The sequence below is a fragment of the Seriola dumerili genome, unplaced genomic scaffold (genome assembly GCF_002260705.1).
Source record: "Seriola dumerili isolate Sdu_G_001 unplaced genomic scaffold, Sdu_1.0 BDQW01005129.1, whole genome shotgun sequence".
NCBI classification, from domain to species: domain Eukaryota; kingdom Metazoa; phylum Chordata; class Actinopteri; order Carangiformes; family Carangidae; genus Seriola; species Seriola dumerili.
The window spans coordinates 103,219-114,536 of record NW_019179384.1 but is presented as its reverse complement, the minus strand read 5'-3'; the positions used below and the strand labels follow the sequence as shown (position 1 = coordinate 114,536).

Here is an 11,318-nt window from a genome sequence, read left to right as displayed (position 1 = left end):
ATTTCTTGATTAGCAGAGGAAGCTGTGTGTTCCACAAGGTTTGAAGCTGTCAAAATTCCGATGAACAGAACTTTTCACATAGCTCTGTGAGTCTTTGAAGCTGACATAAGGGGAAAATGTCTCTCTTACCCTGAATTTGTTCCTGCATTTTGTGGGAAGTGCTCACACTCTCCTTGGAGATCTTTCTTTGAAAATGTCCAGCTTCATCTGGAAGGAGTGGTTAGTTTTCATCATATCACAGACAGAATTTTTTTCTGACCCTGCAGCTTTAAATTGAGCTTATTAGGGTGTCCTGTGATGTCCACGCCACCATCCATCTTGTTTGTTATCTTGCAAAAGTTTGCAAACTGTGTTGCTTTTTGTTCTTGAGCTGCTGTGAGAAAAGCAGCTATTTCCTTTTGGATGGACCAGAAGCAATCCAGTGCATTCCCTTTGCTTAGCCATCTCACGTTGTTGTGAGAGTAGTAGGTCATTTGCATCTGCCTCCATTTCTTTCAGAAAATTCTCTCAGCAGTCGATGCTGATGGGATGAGGATGCCCTGAGGAAGTTGATGAGTCTCATCATGGTATTCATTACTTCAGCAAAACTCTTCAGACAGAATGGCCACAGAGAACAGTCTGATGGATGATACAGTGGTAGCGCTATGAGATCAGGGTTGTCTTGTTTCATCCGTGCCACAGCCCCCTTCTCTCTACCAACCATGGCAGGTGCACCATCCGTGGTGACTGAGACTACTTGCTTCAGATTAATCTTTCTTTTTTTGTGAGCATCTCCTTTATCCCTCATATATATCCTATCCTCTTTGTGTGTGTCTCAAGTGGCATTAAACCCAACAGGTCCTCACACCATTCTTTCTTCTCTTTGTGAAGAAATCTCACATACACCAAAAGCTGGGCATTATCTGTTACATCTGTGGACTCATCAATGGCTAAGGATATGCATACTGCGTTTTGAACAGCTGCATCAAGCTGTGCCAGTACATCCTCTGCTAATAGTTCAGATTTTCTGGTTGTCGTTGAAGCTGACAATGGGATTTGCTTGATTTTTTCACACATGTCGTTTTTTTGTTTACCGTCAAGTAAAGTCTCTGCAGCCGCATTGAAGCACTCCTTCACCACTGTCCTATCGCTGAATGCTTTGTTGTGTTGCGCCAAAATCCACGCAATCTTAAGTGAACACTCATCTGCACGTTGCTGGCCTGTAAATGCATGTGAGGACATGGGTAGACCGGTCATACTGTGCTTTCAGTTCGATCATTTTACCTTACGGGTATGTTTCATCAAACGATCCGTGTTTGGTCTCATAGTGACGCTTAACGTTGGTACTTTTTATTAACGCCACAGTTTCACAGCATATGAGACACAGGTTTAGAACTGGCTGCAGGCAGGACGAACATGTCCGTCCATTCATCTTTAAAAGTTTGGTTTTCACTGTCTACTTTTCTCATTTTTGAGCAAGCCATTTTCACTCATCTCCCCCCTCTCTCTCTCTCTCTCTCTCTCTCTCTCTTTCTCTCTCTCTCTCTCTCTCTCTATTCTCTGGTGCTGAAAGGTAAACAATTGATTTGATTGGCTTGGCTATTGATGACGTTTCTGTCGTATTAACTAAATTAGCTGCGCATATACGAATGATTTATCTTTTTATTAGGCCTAATATTATAATTATAATATAATTTTCACGGGTCCGGGCAGAACCGTCGCTGGGTCCGTGCCCGGACCGCGTTCCGCCATTTTGTGATGCCTGCTCTAAGGTAATCTGACCCAGATGTGTGCCCCCTCCCTCCACTCAGAGGTTGCAATGGTGACAATGCAACAGGTGGTGCCCACCTGTCTTCCTCTTTGAAAAAGGTAGCACCTGGAAAACATTGGTTAAAGGTAATCCACCAATCAGAATGAGCTCCAAAGGTTATCGACCAATCGCATTGAGATCCAAAAGTAATCCACCAATTAGAATATATGTAATGTGGAATCAATTAGATTTCAAACTGAAATTAACAGCCAATGTTTCCTGAATCAAACTGTGTCTACCTGTCTATCTACCCATCTGTCTGTCTACCTTTCTATGTGTCCGATTGTGTGTGTGTGCATGTCTGTGTGCGCGCGCGTTTGTGTATATGTGTGTGTCTCCGGTTTGTGCGTGTGTGTGTGTGTGTTTGTGTGTGTGTGTAAGATAGAGCGTCTCGCTGTTGAAGACACAGAGCTCATGCAAATCTATGGGAGAAAGGGGTCAGCGAACCTCTCAAACTCCTGCCATTCAATACAAAACAGTACATAATATCAGCAAAATTATCACATGGTCAGTGCCACAACACTCTGTTGAACACCTCTATGTGGTTTTGGTGTTTCTAGAGCCAAAAATGTGGAATTAGGAGCAAGTTACAAAATAGGGTCAGTTCTGGTCTGGGTCCGGTAGGAGCATGTTTGGTTATTAAATATGAATTCTGCATATCGCTGAAAAATCATTGATTTAGCTTTAAATTACTTTAAATTATTAACCAGTATTATTATGGTAATTAATATTAATTAATAATGCGGGACACATCCCGGAAATCGGGAACAATAACCAAACCAGTTTATAGTCTCATAACCTTAATAGTTCACTCAGAGTAATGAGTCTCTGGGGTGACTGCGAGTATCTAATGAAGGATTAAGTTCGAAGTCTGACCCTCTCAATCAGTCACAGATCACAATAAATATACACAATAATGACTACAAGAGCTTCTCTTTAAACTACAATAATGTTTATTATAACCTCCACAACAATTAAAGTTAACCGCAGTCTGGATTAATCACACTATACTACCAACCACCCAACTAACAGCTATACAATCAACCCATACAAATGAGGCACGTGTGTGTGTCTATGTGTATAAGTAAGTGTGTGTGCGTGCGTGTGTGTGAGGTGAGATGGCGGACTTGACCTGTAAAGATTGCGTCCCGCAGGGTCCAAGATGGCGGACAGGTCTGAGGGTGTTAGACCACGTGAGCCAAAATGGCGGACGAGATTATGTCTTGTGTAGACAACCTAAAAGGGCGGTGATCTATATATGATGAATGATATGTCTATATGTAAGTGTGCGTGTGGGTGTAACAAAGGAAGACAAACGACTCGCGGCAGAGTCAAGCTACCGTGGGATGTGAGCAATAGTTATTCAGCCCACAGAGAGCGCACGTACGGCCGTAAAGCTGTATGCTCGTTGTCTGATCGGTTAAAGGACTGAGCAACTCGCTTCACACCCGCGGTGGCACATGCAGTGGTCCCGCAAAGGGACACACAGTTAATCTGGAGTGGTGAATAACGGTAAGCAGCGCGCAGTAACTTCAATACTCTTAACTGTATTGTACAAAGGACTCAGCGGTCCATGGAAAAACAAGGATAGCACAGTTCAAACACAGCAAATTAAAAACCAACATCAACAATCAATACAATCTCTGCCCAGATGTAAACCTCTTACTTGGACCGCCGGTCCGTCGGTAAAATCCAGCACAGGTTCTCTGGTGTGGTTCTGACGGTGCTGTCCTCGTTCGTGAGGGTTGCGGCAGCTGGTTTCTTGTTTGGCAGCGAAGAAACCCAGCAGCGTCGGCGTAATCGAAGGGTAGCCAGTGTCGGGTTGTCCATGTCTCCGTGAAGAAGTTCCTTCTTCCTTCTGCAGGCAGGAGAGATCGTTGGTCTGCGTCGGCAGAAATCTCTTTTTGGATCCGTAGTTTCGTGTTTAGTTAAACACAGGGAGGGGAGTCTCAACTCGTCCAGTGAGGGGAGGATCTTCAACCTCTGTGGGGGAAAACACACGTGCACAGGGTTGGTTACCTCCTTCAGTAGACTGGCTCACAGAGAAAGTGGGCTATCTCTGTTGCAGTTACAATGGAAAGGCCATGGTCGGTGTGTGCAGTTGACCTTTATAGATGCAGTGGTGTCACGGCGAAGTCGCCGGGGTCCCCTGCATCTCTGCCAATGAGAAGCATGAGTTTGGGACTCCCCCAGATTTCACACTCAGGGTGTGAACCGCAGCCTGCTGGGAGTTGGAGTCTGATAGGGCGGTTTTTGGCGCTCTTTCTTTGTTCAGGACTGGGGCTGGAATCAGGCTCTGATATCAGGCTTCAGTGGTTACAAGTAGGCCGGAGCAGGCCTGCTTTTGGCCGACCACATGTTCAGGCCCAACATGGTTTTCTCCGGAAATCAGCTCCTGAATTTGTATTGCAGTCTATGGGAGAGTTTGACGGTTCTGCATCACTTGGAGGGTCACATTTCAATTCTGTTAGTCTCTTGCTAAGGTAGACACTCTTTATGAAACAGGGCAAAATTGCTACTAATGAGGAAGAAATTATTTGTGAAGACCCAAATATGTGTTCGTAAGGATGAGTATCACAGATTTCTTTTCAGACAAATTTCAGAGCTTCTCCCACTCTAGGAATGATGTCATCATTCTAGCCCTGAACATTCCATGTAATACACATTCTTATACACTCAGAAATGATTTGAAAAAAGCATGAAGCTTAAACTGTGATAATTCAAAAACTTTGCAGATATCAAAAATGTATAATAACTTATAGATGAAAATCTTGTGACCATTTTAATGTTTGAATGAAGTCTGTAGCTGAAAGTATGCTTAAGTAGTTGAAGCTCAGATTGAAACTTTCAAGGATTTAAACAGTCTCTCTATTTATTTGAATGGCAAAAAAATCACAGAAAAAACTTAACATTTTGAAAATTATGAAATAGTAGAAAAAAGTTGTATACATATCCGATAATCTACAGAACAAGATGAACGTTTTCATAGTAGAATGGTTTCTGTACGAAAAAGTATGAAGGAGTAGTTAGAGACCGTGGAAAGGCAAAAGAAGTATGAATATAAAATACTGGAATATACATTTCCTGCTGAAAATGCCTGTGAAAGCTGAGGCTGAATGAGATCCCTAAAGCAATGCGAAGAAGCTGAAGCATTGCTGAAGTAGCTGAAGCAACTGCTGAAGAAGCTGAAGCAAGTGCTGAAGCATTGCTGAAGTAACTGAAGCAATAGCTGAAGTGAATAGTTAATTTAATGTGCAACAAACAGCACAAACTGTAAAAAAAAAAAAAATATATATATATTATATTATATATATATACATACTGTATAATATATATACAAAATGGTTGAAAACAAAAACAAAGAAAGAAGAAATGTACAATCAAAACTTGTACCTGAGAGGAGATTGCTGACACAATACTAAAATAGTTGAAAAAGCGCTCACATTAACCGATGAACAGTGCTTTGAAAAGTTAGATGCCAAAATGTGGGACTGGAGAAGCTGAACTCCATTAACTGCAAAAGCTGAGAACTGAAACATGTTGTCATGTTGTCTCCCTCTATGAGTACTAACTTGTAAACAGCTTTTCTGTGTGTGTGTGTGTACGTGTGTTTGGTTGTGTGTGTTTGTGTGCCTTTCAATCTGTCTGTGTGCCTCTCTGCTTGTCTGTATTTATGTGTGTTTCTGTGTCAGTTAGGATGACAAACTGAAATTAACTGCCAACTGACTGAAACATTTTTACAGTGAAAACAGTGTAGAGTTGTGTAAATCATTTCTGTATTCAGTGTTGGAGCAGTCTGTAGCGGGATTTTGATAGCAATGTCAGTAAAGTGGTTGATAAACACCACAGATATTAGAGGGTTAGGACTCTCTAATCAGGTAATTTGACTGAGCTGTGTATCCCCTCCCTGAAGTCAGAGGTTGCCATGGTGACAATGCTTTCTGTCTGTCTGGCTGCCTACCTACCCTTTTTTATCTCTTTATCTGAAAAAAGGTAACACCTGGAAAACACTGGTAAGGTAATTCACCAATCAGAAAATGCTCCAAAAGGTAATCCAGGAGATGAGGGGAAGTAACAAAAGTAAAAATGTGTCCCGGGGGAAAGGAAGATCAGGAAGCAAAATAAGGTATGAGGGAAAAACCTAATGACTTTTATTATCAAACTCACACACAACAAAATCACTGAAAAAGGTAACTAAAAGCGCTGGTTTGCCAATAACGTGAGAAATACTTAACAACCAGGGAATCAGGAACAAAAATAAACAGGTAATCAGGACACCAACCCCCCTTCTTCACAGCAAGGAGTAAGACACATGCACACAGGATCTTTGCTGCCATACACTGGGGCCCGACTCAGCTCTCACTGTCCACTATGACTACTGTCGCTATTAGTAAGTGGGTGCACTGCATGCAGCCCATCTCCCCTGGGAGAAAGAGAGAGAGAGACCACTAGGGTTTAACACCCCCTCCCATAAAAACAAACCCCTGGTTTGATCTCAGAAAGAGTCACCTGGCAACATATCACAATTACACTGAACATTATGATCAACTGAGCTGAAAACATCACAACGTTTTTACTGCCCACATGGGTATAAAACGGCCAACTGGCAGAGGGCCGCACACATAAAGACAAAATCAAGCAGACCACACTGAAATAATAAAGTAAGGCTACAGTACAGTGCTGAGAGGGAGAATTGAGGGAAAAGTTGTTGCAAAGGTCAATCAATGTCGCTCCTGGCCACTGCGTACCAACACCTGGAAGGGCAGCATGACGAACTCCCCATTCACCTTTACACCATGCCATTACTGGAAACTGCAAAAACAGCCAGTCAGTCAGCAGTACCAACACACAGACCTGTTCGCTTTCTCCACAACTGCATAAGTCTGCCAATGCCACCTGCATCAGTCCCACCTGTGGAATGCACTTGCGCACCTTCAAGTCTGTCCGCTCTTTACTACCCTCCCCTGTTCAGTCCCTGCTACACTCTCCTGGTGCTTTGGACAGGCAATTTCATGACCCACCACTAGAGGCGACTCACCCTCTGCCAGGGCTGAACAAAGTGTCAATCGATCACTGGCTTGCTTACAGGCCTGACCTCTAGTCACCCACCACCAAAAACAACATGTTTCTGTTAGTTGGGACTCATCATTCAAAGAGACAGATGTTTCTTTGCTCCACTGGACAAAGGAACTCACACTCCACAGTTCCTCACTGTTCACTGGCCAGCCAGTGTGGGTCAGCATGTGACATGTGACCCCTAGGGTGTCATCAAACAAAACCAGATCTCTTGTCCCTCTTCTCTCTTTCTTCTCTTCTTGCTTGCTCTGGAGAGCAGCTCCTGTTCTCTCCTCTCGACTCTTCAAAAGGCAAACAAGGCCCAGCCAGGTCAGCCCTGCTACCTGAGAAACCAGCTCTCTCGCTGGCCTGCTCACAGCCAGCCTGCAAAACGCTCTCTCCTCAACGCAGCGACCTGCTTCGGATTAACAGAGTTAACACGAGGTTCTCTTCAGAATCAGCAGCTACAACACAAGGCCAACCAGCTGATTTTCCAAGCAACAGGAGTCACAGCAGAGTAAGCGTGGAACAGCTAACTCTTTGAGGAGAACAAAGAGATAACAGCAAAACAACCACAGCCAGACAGGACTTCACTCCACAGGAAGCCACCCAACTCACTGGACTTTAAAACACTGGAAAGGGCCCTCTTTGTTTGTTCCAAGGACTGGGTAACGTTAACTGACTGGGCCTAACCTCTCCCAGCATAGCATAGCACAGCACAGCATAGCTAAGCAGCAGAAGTCTTAACTTTGTTAATGAACTTGTTGATTGTGATGTCTTGATTGTGTAATGTTTGCTTAGGTTGTGGTCAGTCATACAGTTAATTTTGTTTACCGCCATCTTGTGTAGTCTTCTTTGTTTAGGTCATGTGGTCACTTTGAATCGGCCCATTCTTGCCTTTTGTCTGTGTCCCACAGACACACACACATACACAGACACACACTCACACCTGTATATCCTAGATTTAGACATTGTGTTTTTACTCCGCTCCATTGTAAATGAATGTCTTTAAGATATAACTACTGGGTGTGTGTTAATGTTGCACAAGCGTGAATATTGCCAACCTTTCTAACTTTGTAGAATTCCAATCCTTCAACTTACTGTTGATATTGGTAATTTGGTTATAGTTAGGTAAGATAATTGTTAATCAGAGTTCCAGTATTAATGTAATAAATTGAGACTAAAACCATATGGCTATTTGCCTGTTAGTTTAGGCTGGTGCCCCGAGGACTTTAATTTTATTTTAAAATTATTATTTAATATTAATATTTTTAATATTCATATTTTCTTAATTCATGATAACGCCAATCAATTGATAGACAACCGAAAACCAACATATTGGTGGTCCAGCTCATGAGTAGAGCTCAGACCCAACGTGTCAAGTCTTCATGCTCCGACACAAGAACATTATCCTTGGGTACTGGGTAGACCTTCCCTCCAGCTATGTATTACCCACATAAGGTCAATTGCAGCATTGGAAAGGAGTCTTGAAGAGCTACGGAGAAAAACCCAGTGACTAGCTTGGACTGTACAATGAACACGGTGAAGAGGTGCGGTGTTACGAAACTCATTCCAATTCCCCTAACCACAGCACTCGCCATTGCAAGCAGAACTGTTTACTCAGATGCAAGGCACTAGGAAAGGATAAATGAACTGGGCAACCATCAGTATCTCACAGAATGGTGACAGGACACTGATCTTCAGCCTCCCAGTAAGGGACACAAACCCTTGAGAAATTAAATGTTTTAAACATTATCGGGCCTACGCGGACTGAAGGCTGGTTAAGAGGAGGTGGAGATATGTTTTTTTTAAAATTCTACCCCTTTGGCTTTTTGTGTTGGTTGACTGCTGTTTACATTTTAAAACTTGACAGTCAGCACAACTAGTGGCCAGGCTTGTGAAAAAAAAAACAATCACTCTCCCTTGAAATTTGTGGCAGGCGTAAGTGCAAATTTATCCACCAAGACAGAGAGCCTTGCTGCAGAGGTGGGTGCACCAGCTTTTGTTCATTTGAATAGTGACTATACATTAGGCACACAGTTTTTTTAAAACTCTTCGACCAAAGAAATAACGATCACACACAGAGCTACATGTTGGCTTTGCAGGCGAACACACCATGTCAAAAATTGACTGGCTTGAAGATTTTCTTTGAGTTTCTAAAGCCTTGGGGTAAGCATCTGGCACTAACTCATACACTCCATAGAATAGCACTCTTACATTTTTTATACACGCAGGCATTGCAGCAGAAAGTGAAGGACAAGCCTCCTGAGCCTTAACGGTTAACTTACACTGCAGCAACACGGCCCACACATCTTTGGGGCCAAGCCTAACTAGCTTTGTGTTCAAACTCAGTGAAAATAAGTTTCAACACTCACTCTCATGAACACAGGGACCAAAGGAATGTTTTTACTTGATGTCAAACCACAGCCGATTTTGCTGGTGGCAACTTACCTACTGAACTTGGACTTGAAACCCAACTGTCGCATTGTTTAATTGCCGTTTCTGACCTCCAACTTCTAACTTAACTCGCCTCCGAAGCTGTAATTCCCTGTCTACTTTTCCTCATTTTTCTAACTGGAAGTGAGCAAGACAGACTTTAACCACGCATCCAGCTTAGAACCAGGAGTGGACTCAACAGAGAAAGGATCAAACTGGCAGTAGTGTCTTCCGCCGCCTCGATGGACCAGGAGTTACACTAACCAGCTTGCCGCTCAACTGCCTCCTCACAGGAGAAGCAGTAAGTCCTGCAGTCAAAGAACACCGGCGGCACACCATCTCGCCATTTAGACCAGGTTCTGCAGACACTTGTTAAGTTACAGCAACCCCCTTATACCAGCGTTCGTATAAGGGCTGCTTTTAGGTCTCTTTTAGGAGATATGCTGGCAGACCAAGAACATTATAATGCGCAGCTATCTCCACAGCAGAACCTTTTTTCTGCAATTGTGTAGAACACTCAAAAGTATAAGCAGCGACAAATGTATGTACGTCAAATGTTGCCATACTACTTAACTATTTACAACAGCTCAACCGTGGCAAAATTACAGCACACATTAAACAAACTGCCCTGCACAGTGAGAATTAAATGCCACTTACGCTAACTTACTGCATTAACCTGTATTTTCACACAGAAATAAAAAACTGTATGTGAAGCTTAGAAATTGAACAAGCCATAACACTTCATATGTTTTAGATGTATTATAATAAAATTCAAATTTGGAAGGCCAAAAACACTTGTAATCCGCTTAATTTAACTCAATTCACTACATAACCAATGCCAGATAGAGCAATACCTACAAAAATAAAAATTCATCTCTTATTTTTTTTTTTTTTTGTTTTATTTTTTTATTTTATTTTTTGTTTTTTTTTGTTTTTTTTTTTTTTTTTTTTTCTTTTTTTATTTTTATCTTTTTTTTTTTTTTTCTTTTTTTTTTTTTTTTATTTTTTTTTTTTTTTTATTTTTTTTTTTATTTTTTTCTTCATTCTCTTTTTTTTTTTTTTCTCATTTTTTTTTTCACTTTTTTTTTTCTTTTTTTTTCAAATTTTTTTTTTTTTTTTTTTCTTTATTTTTTTTTTCTTTTTTTTTTTTTTCTTTTAGTTTGTTTTCCTTTTTTTCTTTTTTTTTCTTTTCTTTTTTTTTATTATTTTTCTATTTCATTAATCTTCTTTTTTGTTTTTTTATTTTTTTTCTATTTTTTTTTTTTTTTTCTTTTTTATTTTTTTTTTTATTTTCAATATCCTTTTTCACTTTTTTTTTTTTTATTTTTTTTTTTTTCATTTTTTTTTTTTTCATTTTTTAATTTCTTTTTTCATTTTTTTTTTTTTCTTTTTTTTTTTTCTTTTTTTTTTTTTCTTTATTATTTTTTTTATTTTTTTTTATTCTCATTTTATTTTTTTTCTTTTTTTTTTTTTTTTTTTCTTTCTTCACCCTTTTTCTTTTCTTTTTTCTTGTTTTCTTTTTTGTCTTTTTCTTTTTTTTTCTTTTTTTTTTTTTTTTTTTCTTTTTTATTTTTTTTTTTTCTTTATTTTTTTTTTTTTTTTTTCTTTTTTGTTTTTTTCTTTTTTTTTTTTTTTTTTTTTCTTTTTTTTTTTTTTCTTTTTTTTTTTTTTTTCTTTCATTTTTTTTTTTTTTTCATTTTTTTTTTTTTTATTTTATCTTTCTTCCTTTTTTCTTTTTTTTTTTTTTTTTTTTTTTTTTTCTTTTTTTTTTTTTTTTTTTTTTTTTTTTTTTTTTTTTTATTTTTTTTTTATTTGTTTTCTTTTTTTCTCTTTTCTTTTTTTATTTTTTCTTCTTTTTTATTTTTTCTTTCTTTTTTCTTCTCCTTTCATTTTTTTTTTTTTGTTGTTTTTTACCAAATCATTTATTCTTTTTTTTTTTCTTTTTTTTTTTTTTTCTTTTTTTTTTTTTTTTTCTTTTTTTTTTTTTTTTTTCTATTCTTTTATTTTTATTTTATTTTTTCCTTATTTCTTTCTTTTT

At 39.4% G+C, this 11,318-nt stretch overlaps 1 protein-coding gene across 1 annotated transcript in view; it reads right to left on the bottom strand.

Annotated features, from left to right (window-relative positions):
• Positions 1-3,451: 3,451 nt before the first annotated feature.
• LOC111239858 (zinc finger protein 629-like) overlaps positions 3,452-11,318 on the bottom strand; it is a 43,594-nt gene continuing 35,727 nt past the window's right edge. Inside the window, exon 11 of the mRNA XM_022769777.1 lies at positions 3,452-3,772. Within this exon, the coding sequence (XP_022625498.1) occupies positions 3,452-3,772 (321 nt within the window). The remainder of the gene's footprint in view (positions 3,773-11,318) is intronic.